This window comes from Rhinatrema bivittatum, chromosome 18 (genome assembly GCF_901001135.1).
Source record: "Rhinatrema bivittatum chromosome 18, aRhiBiv1.1, whole genome shotgun sequence".
NCBI lineage: Eukaryota > Metazoa > Chordata > Amphibia > Gymnophiona > Rhinatrematidae > Rhinatrema > Rhinatrema bivittatum.
The window spans coordinates 59,739,246-59,762,197 of record NC_042632.1 but is presented as its reverse complement, the minus strand read 5'-3'; the positions used below and the strand labels follow the sequence as shown (position 1 = coordinate 59,762,197).

Below are 22,952 nucleotides of genomic sequence, written 5' to 3'. Positions count from 1 at the left end.
ACACTGCCTGGCAAGGCCGTCCCGCAAACCTCAACGTCCGAGCAAGAAGCCACAGAGGCCAACAATAACTTTGAAGGGGCTGAGGCTGGAGTGGAGGTGCATCAGTCAGCCACAGCAGGAGCTCTGTATTGGGGAGGGGGAGGTAGAATCGGAGCACCAGCTAAAGTGTGGGAGAAGGATTAGTGGTCAGCTGAGAAAAATGGAGCTTTCTGGACAAAACTCAAAATGCTCTGTGCCCATCCACACAGTAAAGAAGGGGGGTGGGCGGCAGCATGGTGCGGGCTGGATGATGCAACGTTCAGGGCGGTTCTGCGAGACAACCTGCTTCACTCTGCTAAAAACCCTTTCAGCAGGCCAATGATCCCCAGCACAAGGCCAAAGCAACACAACGAAATAAGGCCACATCCCAATCCAAGCAAGAAGCTGTGGCACTGTTTGAAAATTGCAGGCCAAAGTTTCATCCACGTAACCCAAACAAGCTGGAGCAAATGTACCAGGAAGAATGGGCAAAGCTGATAGAAACTCAGCTTAGCAGACTTCAACCGGTTATTGCAGCAAAAGGGGGTTCGACCAGTACTAGTCTGAAGGGGCTGAATACTTATCCAAGCAGCATTTTCCAGTTTTTCCTTTTATTTTACAGAACATGCAGAGAAATAAAAATTTACTTTGAATATACTGGTTTGCAATAACCATCCTGTCTGGCATAAACATTTGTAATCCACACCAGCTGCTGACTTGTTAGGTCAAATACTTTTGTATGGCAATATATATTTTATTATGCATAGAGTGAGCACCAGACCTTCTTGAATGGCCCGAGGACAATGTTTGGGCTATGCAACATCCTGCAGAGATTTCTCTGCAGCCCTTTCTCCAGGAAACTGCCCCCTCCCCATCGATAAACATGGTAATTTAATAAATGCCAGCAGATACAGAGAACATAAGAACTTGCCATGCTGGGTCAGAGCAAGGGTCCATCAAGCCCAGGATCCTGATTCCAACAGAGGCCATACCAGGCCACAAGAACCTGGCAATTACCCAAACACTAAGACGATCCCATACTACTGATGCAATTAATAGCAGTGGCTATTCCCTAAGTAAACTTGATTAATAGCCATTAATGGACTTCTCCTCCAAGAACTTATCCAAACCTTTTTTGAACCCAGCTACACTAACTGCTCTAACCACATCCTCTGGCAACAAATTCCAGAGCTTTATTGTGCGTTGAGTGAAAAAGAATTTTCTCTGATTAGTCTTAAATGTGATACTTGCTAACTTCATGGAATGCCCCCTAGTCCTTCTATTATCCGAAAGAGTAAATAACCGATTCACATTTACCCATTCAAGACCTCATGATCTTAAATACCTCTATCATATCCCCCCTCAGCCATCTCTTCTCCAAGCTGAACAGCCCTAACCTCTTCAGCCTTTCCTCATAGGGGAGCTGTTCCATTCCCCTTATCATTTTGGTTGTCCTTCTCTGTACCTTCTCCATCACAACTATATCTTTTTTGAGATGCAGTGACCAGAATTGTACATAGTATTCAAGGTGCGGTCTCACCATGGAGCGATACAGAGGCATTATGACATTTTCCGTTCTATTAACCATTCCCTTCCTAATAATTCCTAACATTCTGTTTGCTTTTTTGACTGCTGCAGCACACTGAACCGACGATTTTAAAGTATTATCCACTATGATGCCTAGATCTTTTTCCTGGGTGGTAGCTGCTAATATGGAACCTAACATCATGTAACTACAGCAAGGGTTATTTTTCCCTATATGCAACACCTTGCACTTATCCACAATAAATTTCATCTGCCCTTTGGATGCCCAATCTTCCAGTCTTGCAAGGTCCTCCTGTAATGTATCACAATCCACTTGTGATTTAACTACTCTGAATAATTTTGTATCCTCTGGAAATTTGATAACCTCACTCGTCGTATTCCTTTCCAGATCATTTATAAATATATTGAAAAGCACCGGTCCAAGTACAGATCCCTGAGGCACTCCACTGTTTACCTTTTTCCACTGAGAAAATTGACCATTTAATCCTACTCTGTTTCCTGTCTTTTAACCAGTTTGTAATCCACGAAAGGACATCGCCTCCTATCCCATGACTTTTTAGTTTTCGTAGAAGCCTCTCATGAGGAACTTTGTCAAACACCTTCTGAAAATCCAAATACACTACATTTACCGGTTCACCTTTATCCACATGTTTATTAACCCCTTCAAAAAAGATGAAGCAGATTTGTTAGGCAAGACTTCCCTTGGGTAAATCCATGTTGACTGTGTTCCATTAAACCATGGCTTTCTATATGGTCTATGCAGACAAAATGGCATTTTGTCTGCCGAGCTGCAGGCAGACAGCCCTGTGCAGGAGCAGAGTGGTGCCATGTGAACGGGTTGCAGTAGTTAATTTTAGTGTTGCTGAATGCCCTGGCCAGAGCTCAGAAAAGGAGCAGGCTGTGGAGAGCAGCTGGTATACATCGTACATTTATTAGTGAACATCCCTCTCAGTTCAGCCACAACATTAAAAATAATAATGATTGCACTACTTGGTCAAGCAAAACTAGCAACTTTCATTTTAAAAAAAGTACAAATCTGTTAAAAATTTCAATCAGTATCCACATCTATAATACAAGAGGACTAATTATGTTAAATTCTACAACCCAAAATGAGTCCAGTGGAATGAAGAACACTTGGAGCTTCAGAACCATTTGTCTACACGCGCACACACACACATATATATATAGTTAGATAGAGGGAGAGATATATATATATATATATATGCATATGCATTTTCAAATACATACATGGGAAAATGAGGTAACTGTAGAATGTGCAAGTACCAAAAGCAAAAAAAAAAAAATTATATATTTCATATATTTATATATATAAAAAGAATGGTCTAAACACCGAACAGCCCCCAACCCTCCCTCCAGAGGGTCTGGGGAGTTATAATAAAACATCCACTACCCAGCACAGAGAAGTCATTGGTAAGAAGTGGTATCTACAGAGCCAGCACAACCCCTCCTCCAGAGGTTTTCTTCACTTTGTGATTGAGCTGCGCATTGAAATAAAGGCTGCAGCACGTAAGCCCCGGGGGAGGGACAGATTCAAAATTGGAAACCGATGCCCAGTGCCCCTGTCCTACATCAGGATCCATGGTTAGCAGAGGTTCTCAGCAAGGAAAAGGAAGGGCTGGCATAGTATTAGACTGAGCAGAGAATATCTACCTTTGTGCTTCTGGAACTATCCCTCTGTACTCCCCCTATACTCCTCAGCCCGAGTCCCTGACAAAGGGAGCCGGCTCTATGGCTTTCAGTTCTTGGAGGGAGGGGGATCCCCTTAGTCTGCGGGTGGCAGCACAGGAGCGCTCTTTCCATTGCAGTGACGCTCGGGGGAGGGCAGCTGAACAGGGCCCGGGAGTTTAGAGTCTGTCCTGCAGAACCTGAAATCACCTGCAACTTCATGTCACAAGCAGGCATGAGCAGTTGCTACTCTCACTTCTGGGTTCTGGACCCCTGCTCCTCTAGCTATTGCTTAGGCAGGTGCACCTGAACCCGCGGCTCAGGATCCACCCCATTCAGTCACAGAAGACGGCGCCCAGTCCTGCTTTGCTGCTAATGCAGCTCCTGGCTTACACAGGCTGAGGGCGGGGACATCGCTCCCTCTGTGCTTGGTGCATCCATGTAGACCTGGTCTATGATGTTTTCCTCAAGCTTTGCCCTTGCTTTACGGCACAGTATTGCTGATATGTAGCACAATCTGGAAAATGCTAAAATACACCAATTATATTATTAATTGAAAGAGATCCCTCCCAGCTTTAAAAAAAACCCCACAATTAACTTGTACCTGCCTCTGCCAGGACCCAACGTTGTTTTTCGTCTAGTCAAAGGCCCAGCACAGAGCTTTGCTCTTACGTATGGCTCATCAAACGGCCCTCCCGTGGAATAATTCAGTCTTCACCTGAGTCCCCATGAGCTTCACTGGGGCAAGGCATGAAGCAGAGAGTGTTCTGACGAAAAGCCTCAGGCAGGAAAGGCTGCATCTTTTGGTTAAAGGAGGTCTATTTTCTTAAAATTAAAGAAATTCTCCCATAGGCACAAGGATTCCTTTGCTTGCTGTAATAACGTTTTGCAGATAGGTAGCTCTATCTAATGTATATGAGAGAGTTCCGGGTGCTCCTGGGCTGTAGGACTGGGCCGGGCTGGAGCCAGCTCATCAGACAAGCATGCATATTATAAACATGTACACAGATCGCTGCCCCTTCTTCAATCCTGCCACTTATTAACACACACAAGAAGCAGGCTGCTTTTTTTGTTAAATCATGCAAAACAACGTTTAAGGTAGAAACCCCCGCTGGGGTCGTCGGGATGCTTACATAAGATGTGTGCAAACAGCCACGGTCCCATGATTTGGTCAGGCATAAGGACTGCCAGCACCCGCCATAAGCAGCACACGGGCTTCCCACAGGCAGGAGAAGCCATGAAGACACGTGTGCATGCAGGGCAGTACCAATGCGTGGATGCTGGTGTGAATTTGTTCTTCATCAAATGATACAAGATTGATGCATTCTAAAAGTATTTGGTTGTTACATGATGAAAGGTACTGGAAATGAATCCCACCCAGTTACAATGTTAAACATGCAACATGACTATCATTAACATTTCTTTATCCTCAACCCCTAGCAACTCATAATTTTTCCACCAGGACACGGTCGGCAGAATTCCTTGGGAACTGCTGCTTCAGCTTGCAGGCTCCCCCTCTCCACTTCCGGAAGCAGCGTCAGACTCTCAGGTTAGGACACCAAAAACCTCTGTGAGTGCATTCTAACAAGCCCGAGACATATGCATGGTACGTAGAGGACATTATACTATGTCTGTCTGTCTAGGCAGCCCATCCCTTCCTTCCTCCAATGTCCTGAAAGTCAGGATGGACCAGAATACCCCCCTCCCCACCTCCATACTCAAGGGCTACAGCCTGGCCCTTGTCAGCTCCCAGGGGCAGGGAGGCATCAGGGCCAAGGCTATTCATATCTTAATGGAGCTGAACCCATCCCCACCCCATAAACTAAATTAGCATTAATTTTCATCTGCTATAGGCAGTAAAATTGAAGAAAAAAAACAAAACAAACCCCTAGAAATTCAAAACACTTCCTGTGGTATTCAGTGCAAAAGTAGAACAATGCGGAGCAGTTTCAGAGACTCCCAGTGAAACTGTCGGGAGGGGTCTGCAGTTTCTCAGGTCCTAACAATGCTCACCTGCACCCCCACCAGCCAGCCTGGCTCCGGGCAGCCTCTCTTCCCTACGTCTTTGCTGCCTAACTCTCCCCCTGATTTACCCGTACAGGAGTGGGAATAGCGCCTGCTGCTGGTAGAGGAAAAGAAAACCCAAGCCCCCCTGCTGCTGCTGCTGCTGCTGCTAACAGAACCCGTACACGTACACACACAAAACACCCATCCACCCACCCAGCACTAAAATCTTTGGAGTAAAGTGGGGTAAGTGCCAGTCCAGGCCAGGTCTCTGCAGGATGGGAGAGGGGTCCGAGAGCCCGAGCTGCTTCCTACTCTCACAACTAACATCTGAGGAGGGAGGGGGCAGCAGAAGCAGACGAGCAGGCACAGGCTCCTCTTCCTCGTGAGAATTGTGCAGCCGATTCCCCAGGGCCTCACTCTGCCTCTCGCTGCACCTCCGATGCATCGGCCCGGCAGATCGGACACGTGCGGTTCGCCTGAGGCCGAGAAAGAGAAAAGCCGTCAGAGAAAGGGCCGACTGCGCTCTGCCGCTGCAGGAAGCTCACACACAAGCAGTACATGGCCCAGAGAACTAACCCAGAGCAGGAAAGAAAAGTGTACTTAACAGACAGGTTTTGCACATTTTCTAAACAGGAGCAATAGCATTGGTAGAGCACAGACATCCTCACTTCTAAATGCACATCTCTCCTTAGCAAGCTGTCAACATTAACCATATTAATGGGACTGGGTCAAACCCTGGGGTCTTCCACGCCTGGTTTTATTGGGAAACCCACAGAGCAAAGCTGAGCATGCTGGATATGAAAAAAAGATAAGGAGCTTATCACTACAGAGCTCAGGAAATATTACTGCTAATAACCACCAGCAAAAAGCTAAGTTACTTACTTGTACCAGAGGAACAAACAGCCTCACAAATGCATGAGGTCAGAAGCAAAGAGCAGCTGCGGCCATGCACATCTCCTCAGTCTTTGCAACAAGCTAACCTTGAACTCTAAAGCAAACTGGCTGGCTGATTCTGTCTCCAGAGAATACCCATTCCTGGCCTGCTTGTCCATCTGCCACACGCCACACCATCTCCCAAGCTAAATGCTGCATGGACCCCTTTCTTATGTTCTTATATCACTAGAAAACAAACATTCAGCCTGTGGGATGGAGAGACTTGAAGGTCTACCTTAAATAACCTTTTAAGAACTTCTTGGCCAACACGGATGTCTTGATATGAAGCATGTTGAAGGTAATAATGAGTGGCATGGGGGGTGGACAGACCAGATTGGCAGCCTTGCAAGTCTCTTCAATGGTCTGGGGCTAAGGAAGGTCCAGGGAGGTTAGGAACGGCCATTATCAGGGCGCGTAGGGTTTCCATGCACAAATGATTCATGCAGATGCCAGCTGACGCTCTTGAGGTCCAGGATAGGGCAAAAGGTCCCTTCCTTCTTGGGTACGATGAAATAGATGGAATAACACCCTGTATTTTCCTAGGATTACAGCCCTCATTCTGAGGAGTCTTAAAAGAGTAGCCTCCAGCGCCTGCTTCTTGTGCATCCTGAATATGTCCCGAGGATTGCTGTGGAATTCCAGTGCATATCCTTCTCCTATGACCTCCCAAGTCCCATTGATCCGAAGTGATCTCAAACCACCTCTAGTAGAAGAGGGACAGTCGCCCCTCTATCTCCTCTTTCCGAGGGTGGATTCAGGACGAACCTGAACCCGCGCCTGCTCCTATCTTGGGCTGTCGACTATGAAAGGACTGAGACCTCTGAAATGTCGAGTTTCTGTAGGGGCAAGGAGGTGCTGTAACTTTCTCTTATCTTGTGGTAGCTGGAGGACTGGAGATTTGCCCCACTTATTGGCCAGCTTTTCCAGTTCGCTTCTGAAAAGGAGAGATCCTTTAAAGGGCATCTTTAAGATTTGCCTTGGAGGTTGCGTCTGCTGACCAATTCCTCAGCCACAGCTGTCTTCTGGTAGTCACCACTGAGGCTGCTCCTCTGGCCGAAGTACAAACTAGATCAGAGCCCACGTCAGCTAAAGGCGGTGGCAGGTTCCATAACCGCTCTGGAATTCACCCCCAAGTCAGCCACCTCATGAGAGAAGAGCAGGCATGAACGAGCTACCAGGGCACAACAAGAAGCAATCTGTAAGGTCATTGCTACTGCATCAAAGGCCTGTTTAAGGATGGACTCCATCCATCTATCGTGCGCATCCTTTAAGGCCGCTCTCCTCCCTCCACTGGGATAGTTGTGCGCTTAGAGACGGCACAGACCAGCGCATTCACTTTAAGGAAAGGCAAATGTTCTCTCACTGCCGAATCCAGTGGGTATAGAGCGTCTAACACTCATCCACCTTTAAAACTTGCTTGTGGGGCGTCCCATTCCAGGTCAATCAACTCCTGGGTGGCTTCCAGTACTGGAAAGTAGGGAAATCAGAATGGGCTTATTCTTTGGTTCCATCAGAGTCTACCCCAGCATCTTCAGGGTCTGGGAAGCCAGGGCTGGCAATCTGTCTCTATGGAAAAACTGTAACATGGCCCGATACAGTTCTAAACCAGGGGGAATTTCCCCATCTTCCAAGGATTCTGGATCCTCCTCTTCGTCCGGGTCCCTGCCAGGGATACCCTTGGTGAGGCAAGAGATGCCTTGAGGTCTGCCGATAGGGCTGGGAGAGGGAGGGCTTTACCGGCTGAGGTTCCATCCAGGCAGGGGCAAGTGAGGTCGCAGACTGCACCTGTACGAAGGCCCTGGAAAAATTCCACCTAAGAGAAGGCAGCCGGGTCCATGTCTGGCCACTGAATGATCCGGAGTACTTCCAGTTAAGGCTGTGGCTGACCCCTGCCTGTCTCAGCTCCTGAATGCTTCGCTATGAGAGTGCAGGCTTTTCTCTCTCTTTACTGGAGGAGGAATGGCGTCTGCATCGGGGGCACCTAGCATGACAGGACTGCCTTTTTAATATTTGGGCACTGGTACTCCAGCTGGCGATGGTTTCCTCTTAGTTGAGCAGATGATGAATTTTCTCTCACTATAGAGCTTCCAGATCTTCGGGAATAGACGGGCAGCCTGGCACATCATGTGACCGCCCTAAACAGGTCGTGTTCATCGGACAAGGTCATCTCATAGGCGAGGCGGGCGCACCTTGGAAAGACTGGTTTGTTGTCCACTTTATGGAAAGGGCTGAAGTGAGGTCAAATTCAGTTCTGAGACTACACTAACCTTTTTTTTTTGGAGATTCACAAAACAAGAATGGGGGAAAATAAAAAAGCAAGCTCCTCTGAGAAGCGAAAAGAAACTGAGCTTTCCTGCATGCGTGTGGCCGATTGCTGTCATGTTGTGCACATTTCCTAATTCTCCTCCTGAGGGGGGAAGGAGGCACTCACCTTCAGCCACTTGTCGACACACTTTGCGTGGAACTCATGGTTGCAGGGTAAAACTCTGAGAAGCTGCCGGCTCTCGAAATCACTGAAGCACACAACGCACCTGAAGAGGGAGAAGCAGCAAATCATACCAGGCCCAGAAGGGTCTCCCCCTCCCTCCAGCTAATGGCATGCGATGGGAGGGAGACGAGAGACTGTTCATCCTCTGAGAGTGCCCAGGAAGCAGGGCATGGTCAGAGCAGAGGGGCATGGTGACCGCCCCCCTGCGGGTACTTACAGAGTCTGCTCCGTCTGGTGGCTTTCAGGATTAAACCGATAGGAGGGAAGCTGTTCTATAATGGCCTTGGTGAGCCCCCGAGGTTTGGCCTCTCCCAGACGCTCAGCCAAGTTCAGTAATGCCTGGCAAAGAGAGAGGGCACAACATTTTCAACAGTTCCATTATTTGCAATACATATCATCACCCGCACTAGTAGTGCCTGCTTTTAAATTCTGGGCAGGCAATAAGGCAGTCTGTAAGAACAATAGGTCTGCATCAGGCCAAATGCGGTGACATTACCGCCTGTGCTGGGGCAGGGCAGGAGGAGGGTACAAAAGCAAGCATCCAATCCCCACTCTCAGCCCGATTGTCCAAGATCACCGTCTGGATCTTAGTAAGGCCACTTCCCGCCTTCATTCTCTTTTCATCCTGCTCGTACTCTCAGCCCATATCCTAGGGGTCAGCTTTAAATTCCTCCCTTGCCTGCTCTATGCACATTCAAAACATTGCTAAAAAGCTCGCTAACATTGCTAAAATCCGTGCCTTCCTTTCCTTATCTCCCACTTAGAGCAGTGCAACCTGCTCTGCATGGACCATCCTTCTCCACTGCAAGCCATTCAAATTCAGCTGGACAGCGTCTCTGGCTTCAAGCCACTAAGCTGCCTCCCTGTCCGCTTCACATTATTCACCAATAAATGCATCCACTCTGCAGCTCCTCACTACTCCTCCGTGAACTCGGCAAATTGCTCTCATCCTTGCTCCTCTCCTTTCCACCTTACTGTGCCATACGTCTGGAGGAGGCATCCTGAGTCTACGTGGCAGGCCCCCTCTCTGGTCGTAGTCAAATCCACTTTAAATCTAATTTCTCTACGATAAACAGGTTGGACTGTAAGCTCTACGGACCAGAGCTGTCGCTGTGCATGTCTGGCGAGGAGCAGAAGTAGTAGGAAAGGGACAGCAATACCTCATAGTTCTCCATCTCCACATCCTCCCCATCCAGATCGAGGTTGATGGTGGGTCCCACCGCCGGAGACACGGGAAGCATGGAGCTGCAAAGAGACCCAGCAGGGTGGTGAAAACTCGGGCCAGCAGAGAATGTAAAACAAGCTCTCGCCTGGCGTGGAGCTGGGCTACTTACAGGAAGTAGGGCAGGAAGCTGGGATAGTACGCTGGTGGAGGAGGGGGCAGAGGCTGCTGCAGCCGGTATCGTTGTGTGCTCAGTCGGCGCGGCATCACGTGTGGGTACGGCTGCAAGAGAGATCAAACAGGCAGGGAATGAGGCTCACAGAACCCTTCTCACGACTCGGAAATAGGACGCGGTAGCGCCTTACCACCCCGAATGGCAGGTCTTGGTGCAAGGGGTCATGGGAGAGGTAATGAAGAGGAACAGCAGGGGGCAAGGCCGGGGCGTGCTGGGCTTGTGGATGGCTGAAGCCCCCCAAGGGATTCTCCCCGCGCAGATCCACTTCGTTCTCTATTCTTTGCAGAGGCTGCAAAACAAGGAGCAGGAGGGGAGAGAGAGTTAGAAACCCTGCAAAAGATCCCCCGCGTGTAGCAAGCAGCCCTCCATCAGGCTCAAGAGCTGGCCACACGCATTATTAAGCAGTAAAGCAGCTCTGGCTACAGCAGCGTATAAAAACTAACACAGAACAGAAGCAAGCTGGCTGCAGACTCGGCTGGGTAAGCGATCCTAGGAGAAAACGGTCAGTCACGCTGGGGGGGGGGGGGTGAGATTAGGGGAGCCGGCCTCTGCAGGGGGCTTCCTTCGCAAGGCTCTGGTCCTCTAATGTAGAGTCCCTCGGCCTCTCCTGCCCAGCTGCAGAACAAGAGACCTCTCCTGTGCCTCCCTCTCCCCGGCAGGATCCACCAGACAGGATGCTGGGCTTGCGGGATCCTGGTTCCTACAACTTTTCTTCTCTGCATGGGTCTTATTAACAGTTTGGTTTTTCTTTAAATTCTACTGGATTTCGTTCTGATACTTTTTTGAAATATTGTTCATAGCAAAAAATACATCTTAATTGTGCTTTGAATGAAAAACTATTTTCTTCAGTTTTAAATGTGCTACCCAGTAACTTCATTGTGTGGTCTTTATACTTTTCAAAAGCGTAAACAACTGATTAGCATCCACTCATGATCTTAAAGACCTCTATCATATCCCCCCTCAGCCGTCTCTTCTCCAAGCTGAACAGCCCTAACCTCTTCAGCCTTTCCAACTCTCTCCTAACAGTTTCCAGTTCCACTCTCTCTTTTGTGAGATGCAGTGAGACAGAGGTATTAGAATATTCCTTTCCTCCCTAAACGCTCGTTGCCTCCCCTGATAAGACCCCAGCACAGACTCGTACATGGCTCCGGGTTCTCTCTTTGGTCGCTGCACCCACCAGCGATTTCCCCGCCAAAGTACTTAAGAGTCATAAGAGCAAGATTTGAAGCGGCTCCTAGCATGCACAAAGGGGGAGGGGAGCACCAGCCTGCTCTAAAAATTGTATTCTTTACTGCTGCATGAAACAAGAGAAAGTCATTTTGCAGGATTGCCTGAATACATTCAGGGCTGTGAACGGCAGCGCCCCAGCATGTCCACTCACCATGCGCGGGTGCTGAGGCTGCAGAGGTACGAACTGGCTGAGGGGCGCCATGTGGGCAGGCTGGTGCGGGGGCACTGGCGGGGGGTGCAGGATATAAGGCTCGCTGGAGAGCAGGGGCGTGAACGGCTGGTAGGAGACAGGAAGCTGGTGCATGCCGCACGCCTGAATCAGCTGGGAAAGAAAGACGAGAAACACTGATATTATTACCACCACAAAGCCACAGGTGCCTGGCAGCAATGCAGATTACCAGGCGGGAGGCTGACTTCCTTAAATCCCACGAGCTCCTCCCAAACACAGCCAGATCCTGGCCGGGACCTTTCCTCCGGGGGACGAGCTCACTGCCCGGATAATACTTGTGCTGGACGCACTCCGCAGTCGTAATCTGTCCGCACAACCCCCCTGCCCTGTGCAAGGCTCACCGGTGGCGGAAGGCAGCAGAGGGGGTAGTGCTGGCCGCTGAACATCACTGAGCATGCTGGGAGCTGCTGGGTGCTGCACCCCGGGATGTGCTGGCCCGTGTGGATGGGGAAGCCTTGGGTGGTTACCGTGGTAACAGTGTAGGAAAAAGGGACGGGTCCCTGGTGTACCTTAAACAGACAAGAAAATAAACGAAATATCAAGCACAGATAATGTCTAACAGCAGCCCAATGGGCCCAGGGTGGATTGCGGCAGGAGTTTCTACAAAAGCAAGGAAAGGAGCCAATATTTCTAGCCAGAATTGTATCAAGCAGAGTACAAATACACCCTCACAGTGCACCTCCCTCCTGCCCTGCAGCCCCTCCCTGCTATTCCAGTACTGAGACCCTCACACACAGCTCTGCCCATGCACCTCACTCCTGCCCTGCAGCACCCCCTGCTATTCCAGTACTGAGACCCCACACACAGCTCTGCCAATGCACCTCACTCCTGCCCTGCAGCACCCCCTGCTATTCCAGTACTGAGACCCCCACACACACAGCTCTGCCAATGCACCTCACTCCTGCCCTGCAGCACCCCCTGCTATTCCAGTACTGAGACCCCACACACAGCTCTGCCAATGCACCTCACTCCTGCCTTGCAGCACCCCCTGCTATTCCAGTACTGAGACCCCACACACAGCTCTGCCCATGCACCTCACTCCTGCCCTGCAGCACCCCCTGCTATTCCAGTACTGAGACCCTCACACACAGCTCTGCCAATGCACCTCACTCCTGCCCTGCAGCACCCCCTGCTATTCCAGTACTGAGACCCTCACACACAGCTCTACCAATGCACCTCACTCCTGCCCTGCAGCACCTCCTGCTATTCCAGTACTGAGAGCCTCACACACAGCTCTGCCAATGCACCTCACTCCTGCCCTGCAGCACCCCCTGCTATTCCAGTACTGAGACCCTCACACACAGCTCTGCCAATGCACCTCACTCCTGCCCTGCAGCACCCCCTGCTATTCCAGTACTGAGACCCTCACACAGCTCTACCAATGCACCTCACTCCTGCCCTGCAGCACCTCCTGCTATTCCAGTACTGAGACCCTCACACACAGCTCTACCAATGCACCTCACTCCTGCCCTGCAGCACCCCCTGCTATTCCAGTACTGAGACCCTCACACACAGCTCTGCCAATGCACCTCACTCCTGCCCTGCAGCACCCCCTGCTATTCCAGTACTGAGACCCTCACACACAGCTCTGCCAATGCACCTCACTCCTGCCCTGCAGCACCTCCTGCTATTCCAGTACTGAGACCCTCACACACAGCTCTGCCAATGCACCTCACTCCTGCCCTGCAGCACCCCCTGCTATTCCAGTACTGAGACCCCACACACAGCTCTACCAATGCACCTCACTCCTGCCCTGCAGCACCCCCTGCTATTCCAGTACTGAGACCCCACACACAGCTCTACCAATGCACCTCACTCCTGCCCTGCAGCACCCCCTGCTATTCCAGTACTGAGAGCCTCACACACAGCTCTGCCAATGCACCTCACTCCTGCCCTGCAGCACCCCCTGCTATTCCAGTACTGAGACCCCACACACAGCTCTACCAATGCACCTCACTCCTGCCCTGCAGCACCCCCTGCTATTCCAGTACTGAGACCCCACACACAGCTCTACCAATGCACCTCACTCCTGCCCTGCAGCCCCCCTGCTATTCCAGTACTGAGACCCCACACACAGCTCTGCCAATGCACCTCACTCCTGCCCTGCAGCACCCCCTGCTATTCCAGTACTGAGACCCCCACACACAGCTCTGCCAATGCACCTCACTCCTGCCCTGCAGCACCCCCTGCTATTCCAGTACTGAGACCCTCACACAGCTCTACCAATGCACCTCACTCCTGCCCTGCAGCACCCCCTGCTATTTCAGTACTGAGACCCCCACACACAGCTCTGCCAATGCGTGCGCCCGGCACTGCCGCACTCTAACGCATCCTTGCTGTATCGGCCTGTAAGTTTCTGTACCCAGGGCAATGTTAAAATGACTTGCCCAAAGTCAAAGTGAGAGGAAGTAGGATCTGAGCCCTGACTTCCCTGGTTCCTAGCCCACTGCTTTCATCCCTGGGCTCGTCCTCCGCCAGCCTAAATGATGTAATAAACTGTTGGAATCGATCTACCCTTTGGGATCCTGCCAGACCCTTCTGCCCCAGATTGGCCGCTGCTGGAGACAGGATCCTGGTCTGACCCAGTGCGGCAGATCTCATGTTCTTACATTCATCTAAAGTTCAGCGGTGCACCACTGACAATCTGATCTCTCCCGCACCAGCAGCACTGTCTGTCCAACCTACCTGCTCATGGAGGTCAACCATGAATGGGTTCTGCTGAGGTGCTGGCGGATGAAGCATTCGGGCCTGTGTGCTGCCCAACGGGAAAGCTCGAGGCTCATCTACTGAGCGGTGCCGAGGCGCAAAGCTCTCATTCTGAGAGGCAAACAGACTCTGCAGGGCTGTGTCCCGTCGTCCCCACTGCCGCCTCGCGGGAAGGCTGTAGCACAGTGCCAGAGAGAGACAGGAGAAAGAACGACACTTGTGAAAGCTGCCACCTTGCTGAAAACTAACGCCAGTCTGCCAGCAGGAAAGGTCCCACAGGTCTCCGTCACAGCCCTGCTGCCGAACTCCGGGGTGACTGCAGAGAGAGGAGCAGAACTTATAGGCCAGGCAAGCAATGAGAGTAATGAGCAACACAACCTCCCTCTGCCACCCCAGCCAGAGTCCCACAGGCTGCCACCCCTGCTGGCCCAACTGCACCTGTGACGTCACGACGCTGAAGCGGTCACCTGCCCGGGTGGTGAGCCACCATGAAGGGAAAGAGATGAGGGGAAGACAGAGCGAGCACATGACATTTACATGTGGGGATGGAGACGATGGACCGGGTAGGATTGCTCATGGCCGTCCTCGGAGCCCTCTGGAACCCAAGGCCTGCCCCCCTGGGTGGCAGAAGAGGACAGCGCTTCATCCACCATGATCTCTTGGAGGTGGGGTCCAAAGCATGGTTCCATACCTTCGCCTGAGGTGTGCAGGGGTGCTGCAGGGTCCCCCCGAGAATCTGCGCTGGTTAAAGGGGGCTGAGGGAGGCCGCCTATTCACTGCCAGTTCCCATGGGCGCATTGGTGACGACGGAGAGGCGGAGGGGTGCTGGACCTCAGCTTGCGAGTAGGGACCAGACACTGGCACTTCGGCTCTGCCTGCCTTCGCTCTGTTGAGAATCAAAACCCAGTGAAACTCAACCCTGGACGGAACGAGCCATGAGTAGCTGGCCTCACCAAGGCCAGTGCTTGCAAGCATGCAGCGCACCTCAGAGGGCCAGAATCTGGCCCCCACGCCTATTCCCTTCAACCATGCACACTCCCCAAGGTGAGGGCAGCCCAATAGCGCAGGGCTTCCTACCACACACAGGTCACTGGCCCGTGCCGTCAATCGTAGATCCAGGGAATGCGCCAATCATTCCTGCTAGCTACAAACTCTGCTAAGTGCCAACCGGAAGAGCACAAGACAGAGCCGGAGGAATACCTAAGCCTGGAAACGACTTGGCCTTTCTACAGTATCTCTCAGGCAGAGGCCAAACCACTGGAAGCAGAGTGCATCCTGAATCCATGTTTCACCTATTCAAAAACCTCTTCGTAGCACGAGAGACAGAGCTGGAGCGTGCCTGCAGCCGAAACATAATATACACAGACACACAAGGGCCGAGTCTGTACAGAGTGAATCAAACACCAGGGCACTGGCAAAAATGACAAAGTACTTCCAATTCCTGTTTGTGCAAAGAACCAGACTGAACTATCTGAGCAACTTCTGCTGCAGTTGCCATGGCAGCTCTGTCTAGTGCTCCTGAACGTAGCCCAGAATCCATGTCACACTGACAGTGGGGAAGAGGGAGCTCTCAGGCTGGGGGTTGCTTACAATCAGGCAGAGACTGTCCAGGAGCAGCTCTACACAGGTTCTTTCTGGACCATTTTCTCAGCTGCAGGTTCTGATCCTCTCCCAGAATGCCTCATCCCATTTGGTCAAGTTTGGGTTCTGGGATAACATTAATGGGGGTGGCCATCATGTTGCCAGCTGATGAACCGAAATCGGAAGTCAGGCAAAATTACTGCCCAGAGGAATGGGACATGAACCTCAGCATGGTTTTTCTCAAGCCCATGTCACCAGACCACAGGGCAGATAGTTGCATAATGCATGGAGAAACTGTGCATTTGGAGAAAGCAGGGGCACTTGAGCAGATATGGAGCAGACAGACACCAGCAGCCTGGAGGGTTACCGCAAAGCACAAACACGCCACTCTGCCAAGAGGGCAGGAAAAAGGAGACTAAAAGCCACCTTCTCACTTCCCAGAGCTGGACCCATAAAAACAGCTTGTCTGCCTTACTCTACCTACTATGGACATCCAAGTTGTCATCAAACGAAGGTGACTTCTCATTCTCAAATGTAACAGCTGACATTTCCATAATCTGCCTCTTCCTATAGCAGGGGACAGAAGCAACTCTTCTACTACAGCAGTGCTCCTAGTGACTCTGGAGAAGCAATGCAAGTGCTGCCTCACTTCTGTCTGCAGTTCTCTTAGAATAGGATGGGATCAGCTCCCACAGATACACAGGAAGGGATCTGTTCTCCATTCTAAGAATGAACACTTATTCAGAACTGGGTTTCGTGAGGGAAGCACCAAATTGCAGATCTGAGCTTCCACTAGCAGTGTGCTGGCCTCTAATTATTTTTTTCTTTTAGAAGAACACATTTAGATACACTGCTTTTTTTGTTTTTTTGCTTCCATACCTGAAGTCTTCTGTACAAACATTGACCACTAACAGAGAGAATCATTTGGCTCTAGTGTTTGCAGGATGCACTGCAAGAACTGTCCCTACTCATGAGGGTGGAATCTCAGACGTAAGGACTATGGATCTGCAGAGGTCACAGGACCTGTGGCAAGCAGCTCCCCTTTTTCTGTAATTGCTGCCAGGATCAATGTTCCCATATGAAGATCAGCATTCTAAAATGTCACCCCATTACGGCCCAGGCAAAGCTTCAACTCTCAGGTGCCAAGGGCAGAAGCAGAGTCCTGAAGATTTCAAAGTGGGCCTTGTGTGGAAACAGCATGCACTTTGTGAACACAAATGGAGATTATTAACAGGGCCAGGCTGGGGCAGAGTGCAGCTGCGTCTCCATCCCTCCCCCGTTTTGCTGCACGGCAGGGAGACTGCCAAACCAGTAATCGGCTTCAGAGCCCACCTACTGCTCATAATGCACAATGCCTATTGTTGGCACTGGCCAATCCCATGGCAGCTTTCACAATGCTTCATGACATCACAATGCCACTTGGCATCATTGTAACTGGACGAGAAAATGTAACAGCTGCATATGTGCAAAGCGTTAAAATCGGTCACTTCTATCGATCTGGGTGGCCTGTAACTAATCTTTACTACCTCCCTGTTACACTAACATGTATGTGCCCTAATCAGGCCAATGCAAGACTCCATATACCCTCTTTTCTACTGCCAGCCTTCAGCTTTCAGTTTAGCATAATAATTTTAAATAAATGGTTGGCAAAAAAAAAACCCCAAAAACATTTCTTATCTTAACGGTGAAATACTAGTGTCAGAGCAGCAAGCGTAGCTGACATCACAGTGGTTTAAAGACAAGTTAAATATGGTTCTACAGCTTTACTAAGCAAAGCAAGCAAATTATATTGCAAAGCTTTTTCAAATAAATTAATTTCCCATCTATGTACTGGGGTGAAATGCAGTGCAATTATTAATTTTACATTAAACGTAATTGCATTCTTGCCTAAACACACCTTGATCTGAAATGCCGGGCCAATCAGTCAGTTTCAAAAGCGTGCAGCGAAAGGCCAGACTCCGAGAAGTCTATTCTTATAGAAAAACAATGCAAAAGCAAAATGAAAGACAGACAGCGCGGTCTTATAAAGCCTGATATTTCAGCCAGGCCCTCCATTCACGCAGCTCCCATTACCATCATCAAATCAGAAAGAACAATGAAACATCGGAGGAGCCTTCCTCTCTGGCACGGGGGATTGCGACTTTAAGAGCAGGCACAGCTCAGGGCCATGTGCTCAGCGGGAGACAACAAAGGGAAGGCGCAGGCCAGAGCCGTCTATAGAGTCCCCCTCCCCGGGGCAAGCCAAGACCCCCGGGAGCCATCTCGAGATCTCGTCTTCCCCGGCACGAACCAAAACCTCCCCTCCAAGGTCATCCAGAGCCTCCCCGGGGTAGTCCAAGACCCCCAGCCCGAGCGGAAGAGGAAGCGCCGAGCGCAGCCGGCAGATCAACAACAAAAGGCCGCCTCTCAACACGTGGGGGCCCCATCGCCTGCATCGGCAGCCAAAACCCGACACAAAGCATGGGAGGAGGCCGCTGTTTACCTGGCAGGACGCGCCGCCCGGATTCAGCTCTCCGGGGCAGGGGCCCAGCCCGGCCCTGCCCCCTTCCTCTCCACTCTTCCCGCCTCCCTTTGTGCTTCGGGGCAGGGGGCACCTCGACGGCGCCGGGCTCTGAGCCCGATCACGGCCCCTTTAAGAATCTGCAGGGCCGCGGCCGAACGCAACTAAACGACTAATTTTAATTCACAACATTCGGAAGCGCGAGCCGCGCGCTCCCGATGCCAGGGTACGCGAACGCGCGCACAAACAGAAACAACTGACTCCGCCCCCGGCCTGGCCTCGCCCATTCTGCCTTTGACTGAGCGAGACTCCTCCCCCATTTGCCTTCCCTCTAGCCGGGAATGACGTCACGAGCTGGCTGCAGATAGGGAGGTTTGAAAGGTGCAGCTCGCCTCAGACAAGACGCCAAACACGTGTCAGCGCTTCCAGAGTCCCTTCCCCGAAGAGCTCACATGGAGGCAGGAGTGGAGATCTGAGTTCCTACTGCCCTTCACCTGTAAGCAGTTCTGTATGCTTCCAATACCTCTTCCGCCTTCTCCGGCTTGGCTGCTGCTTCTGTCATCTCTTCAGCCTTCTGCTGGCTACTAATTGCTTCTGGTGCATACTTTCCTAATTGTATCGCTTTAATCTTTTCTCGAAGGGGGGTACCAGTCAGGCCCATCCCAGATTCACGCATTGCAATGCCAGCAGGTGCACCTATTTTAGCACAGGAGTCAGAACCAGCTATATCAACTGCTTTCTAAACCTTGGCAGAATTTATATTTCAAATCATCTATAGTATTCCAGTTCAGGAAGTTTGCGCTGTTTTTGCAAATATCTACTTCCAGGGAGTTTGGCAGAAGGCAAGAAATGCCAGCACTGGTGGCTCCAGAAATGTTTGTATTGGGGAACATTGTAAGAGGGGGCAAGTGCCTTTCCCTCTAACCTATGAAAGCAGGCTAGCCATACTGGGGGGAGGGGCGCTTGCTCCCTCCCCACCCTGGGCTGCCCCTGCTCTGCAGGTGAGCATGCTTTCATCCAGAGGCAGCCTTCAAACCACAGTCTCTGTCCTCAGGACACCATCTGTGGTTACTGGATCTAATTTTACAGTAAAGTCAGTGGGGAGAGTGGCCAGGCACTGGGCCTCTCCAGAGGGAGTTCCTAGAGAAAGCCACCAAGTCAGAGTAGTTTAGAGCTGCTGGCTGAGAACCATGGAATTCAGGGTTCACCCTCCATTGCCCTTTGGGGCAGGAAAATTCTACAGCATCTGAATGTAACTCGCCTTGAGCTCAGAGTTAATTAAATCTCAAATCCCAGTCCTTGTGCTATTCTGCTCCAGGAAATCCTGTATCCCCAGTCCGGAGGCAGGGTTAGAATGCTCGGCATAAAACTAGGGCTCTGATTGGCTGGGGATGATGTCATACATGTTAGCTCCAACCTTTGTCACGCCTCATTTTCAGAAGAGCAGCCCCAAGAGAGGAGAGTGATGCTAGGACAGGGTGGGGAGGGACTTTGTAGATGTTGCTTACTTTAGGAGATGCATTGCTGTTTAGGACAAGCTGGGTGTATATTTTTTTTTTCGGGGGGGTTGCATGTCCTATTTGGGGCAGGCTGGATATTATTTTTGGTGAGGCAGTGTGTGTGGATTTTGATGCTTAAGATAGATTGCAAGTCTGGTGGATACTGACACAGTTTGACAGGCTAGGCATTTTGGGGGGTGGTATTGATGCAATTTGGGATAAGATGAGTCCTTATAAGAGGTTATTGGTGCTGTTTTAGCTATCCTTATAGCATGAGTGTGCCAGATCTTCCTCTCCAGTCCTCGGCCAGCTTCAGAAGCTTTGCCCCTTAACCTTCCAGAATTTAAATATAAGAAGCAAATAAAGGATGAGCTGATGAACTCCTAAAGTTACTGTTCTGTGGGATAGACAAAGCTGTGCCAGGTTTTATACAGGCTTCACTTGTGGCACGGCTCGTTTGCTTCTCTCCAAAGCCCCAGCTCCCTTTTTAGTCTTCTTCTGCATCCTCACTCAGGCTGAGAGACAGGGCACTGCTCTCTTCCCTATGCTAAGACAACATCCCTGTTTATCTGCGTGACTTCCATCTTTGGATTAAGCCCAACACTTCAGCATCTCATTATCCCAAATCTGACTTGGGAAACCATTAGCAGTCCCTTTGCCTGAGATTCACAGGAGCTGGAGCACACTGCTGACTGGGGGGGAGCGGCAGGGGTGCTTTTTATTAAAGAGTAAAGAAGACTGGGAACCAGTTTCAACATCTTTTATACTCCTTGATGGCCACTGGCCCTCCTCAGAGCCCTAGCACCCCCCACTCTCTCTGTCAGCTGCTGCCTGCTCTGGGGGGTCCTGTGTGGGCCTATCCAGTGGAGCCTGCCCCTCCCCCCCCCTTCCTGGCCTGTTCCCTGCCCTGTGCAGGATGGGGACCAGGGTCCTGATTTTTTTGCAAATCTCTTCTAGCAATTTTCTCAAAAGGGCATTTTCTTCTGTTGACTTTTAGTGGCTTTCTCCTGGTCCCATCCCCTGCCCCGTATCTCCTGGGTGGGGAGGTGCCCCTCTGTGCATGTTTCTGCCTTCTCCCCTTTCTTTCTCTTTGTGTCTCTGCTCTCTTCCCCTTCCTTTTCTGTCCTCCCTCCTGTGTATTTTCTCCCCATTCCCCTCTGTTTCTCTGCACTTTCAGTCTTTGCTCTTAGTCCTATTTTTCCTTATGCGTTGTATTTCTCTGTCTCTCTCGCCTCCCTTCCGGTATCGTTCTCCACTGCCCTATTCCCCACTACTATCGCACTGTCTCTGCACCTGCCTTCCTGAGCAGCTTTCAGCCAAGACAGGCTGGCGTTCTGGCTATGCACCTGCAGGGCTTAGCAGACATTCATTCCCCCAGGCCCTTCCTCTGGCCAGCTCCAGACGAGAGGCTCCCAGGTGCAGCTCCTCACCAAAGACAGAATAAGTGACCACAGACTAGAAATCAAAAGATGCAGATGGAACCCCAGGGTAACACCAGAGGAAGAGAAAGAGAAATGCTGTGAAAACTGCACTCGCATTCCCAAAGCTGAATAATCCTGGGGGAAAGAGGAGGGTCAGCAGAATCTGTGGGATCCTGCCACCAGGCCAGAACCGCGATCTAACCTGGGGCAACACGGAGCAGCACCAGAACCTTAGACATGTCCCTAATACGGTTTCTATAAGCAGTAACTTTACTTATTATTTTGTCAATTATTTCCTTTCCCTTTTATTCTAATCATTCTGATTAATATTTTGGCAACAGGTATGGCATTGGCATGATCAAGTTATCTGGCTGGGTATCTCAGAAAGATTGCTGGAGCTGAGCTCACTTTCATTATTGCTGAAGCAGCTTCATCCCATCCTTGCCTCCTTAACAAGGTGAGAGTGGCTTCTCCCCATCCCTGCTCTTCACAGGTTGGAGATGCAGGTGCAGGCTCGGGAAGGATGCAAAGGCTGGCAAACTGCAGTCTTAGCAGCCCCTTTGTGTCAGGCCCCAAGGAGGAACAGGTGAGGTTTGCAGCAGCAGCTTTTCTGGCCTAAACCCTCCTTCCTGCTCTAAAAACCTTGCATTCTGAACTAGAGAAATAGCAAAACTTCTGAAGGGTTACTGCTCTCTCTCTTTTTCACTGCCTTCCAGTGGTAAACTGTGTTTTGTCCACCTTTGAATAAAAGCAGGTTAAACTAGACCTGTTTTATCTGTTATGAATGAGATCTGACGGGTCAGTGTTGGTTCATAGCACCAGGTTCACAAATCTGAAGAAGCCACAAATTGCAAGCAAATTCAGTTCCGAGCCCTTATCAAACCCTCTGGGTGCTCAGACTGAGAGGAGCAACTTCAGCAAGTCCCAGTCTCCCGGGCTCCTCCATAGCAAGAGAATGCAGTCTTCCCTTTATAGCAAAGCCCCCAATCCCAGGCACCGGAATCAGCCTCAAGGGAAGGTAAACAAGCCTGGGGCTGCTCGGAGGCAACAGGAGCCCGAGGTGAGGGGGAGCGGAGGCAGGAAGGGCAGCACCGGACCTGGAGAGGGGCAGCGTGGGCTGAGAGGGGCCAGGGTCAGGGCGGAAGGCAGCGCAGCTTTGCAGCGCCTGCACCGTGCGCGGGCTCCGGGCTTACCTCGGCCGGTCAGGGCGATGCCTGCACGCTCCGCTCCCGCGCCACGGCTCCGTCTGCTCGAGGCCGCCTGCTCCCCAGCACCGCCTCCTCCTGCGGCCGCTGCAATGGAAGCGTCCGCCGCTCGGATCCCACCATCTGCGCTCCGGCGCGGGTGAGCCGCCCCGGCGGCCACCGCACAGGCAGGCGGGGAGAGCGCGCACCGCCGAGGCAGCGCCGGCGTCCGGAGAGCCCCGGTACCGGGCGCTGCCTCCTGGGGCTGACGGCGGAGACTGGGCGCGCGGTTCCGGGCTCCAACCGCTCCGGGGCACCGGATCCCCCCCCCTGCAACTCCGCAGCAATAGAAAGAGGACAAAGGGGAGGGATTAGCGCGACTACAACGAAGAAAGAGTGCGCCTTCGGAGGCAGAGCGCCCACCACCCTGCTGGGCACCTACCCAGAGGGAAAGCTGCCCCTGACACCCTGCTGGGCACCTACCCAGAGGGAAAACTGCCCCTGACACCCTGCTGGGCATCTACCCAG

At 51.2% G+C, this 22,952-nt stretch overlaps 2 protein-coding genes across 8 annotated transcripts in view; one reads left to right on the top strand and one right to left on the bottom strand.

Annotated features, from left to right (window-relative positions):
* Positions 1 to 2,475: 2,475 nt before the first annotated feature.
* On the bottom strand, positions 2,476 to 22,761 carry RNF44 (ring finger protein 44). Of its 5 annotated transcripts, XM_029584070.1 has the most exons (12): positions 18,303 to 18,556; positions 17,718 to 17,787; positions 14,931 to 15,125; positions 14,219 to 14,414; positions 11,875 to 12,042; positions 11,456 to 11,626; positions 10,205 to 10,363; positions 10,012 to 10,121; positions 9,838 to 9,922; positions 8,895 to 9,016; positions 8,621 to 8,720; positions 2,476 to 5,732 (listed from the first exon to the last, which is right to left on the bottom strand). In XM_029584070.1, exons 3-12 carry the CDS (start codon positions 15,035 to 15,037, stop codon positions 5,670 to 5,672), a joined length of 1,281 nt encoding a protein of 426 aa, XP_029439930.1. In that variant the 5' UTR covers positions 15,038 to 15,125; positions 17,718 to 17,787; positions 18,303 to 18,556; the 3' UTR covers positions 2,476 to 5,669. The 5 variants fall into 5 exon arrangements, with proteins under 5 accessions (XP_029439930.1, XP_029439932.1, XP_029439929.1 ...); XM_029584072.1 differs by lacking the exons at positions 17,718 to 17,787; positions 18,303 to 18,556 and adding an exon at positions 22,434 to 22,761; XM_029584069.1 differs by lacking the exon at positions 17,718 to 17,787.
* The window catches only part of CDHR2 (cadherin related family member 2), an 87,494-nt gene continuing 83,212 nt past the window's right edge, over positions 18,671 to 22,952 (top strand). For 2 of the 3 annotated variants that reach the window (XM_029584068.1, XM_029584065.1), the window contains exon 1: positions 18,671 to 18,816. The gene's annotated coding sequence lies outside the window, so the exon portion shown is untranslated. Of the gene's footprint in view, positions 18,817 to 21,581; positions 21,698 to 22,952 lie in introns of all 3 variants that reach the window. The other variant, XM_029584066.1, reaches the window with a different exon arrangement.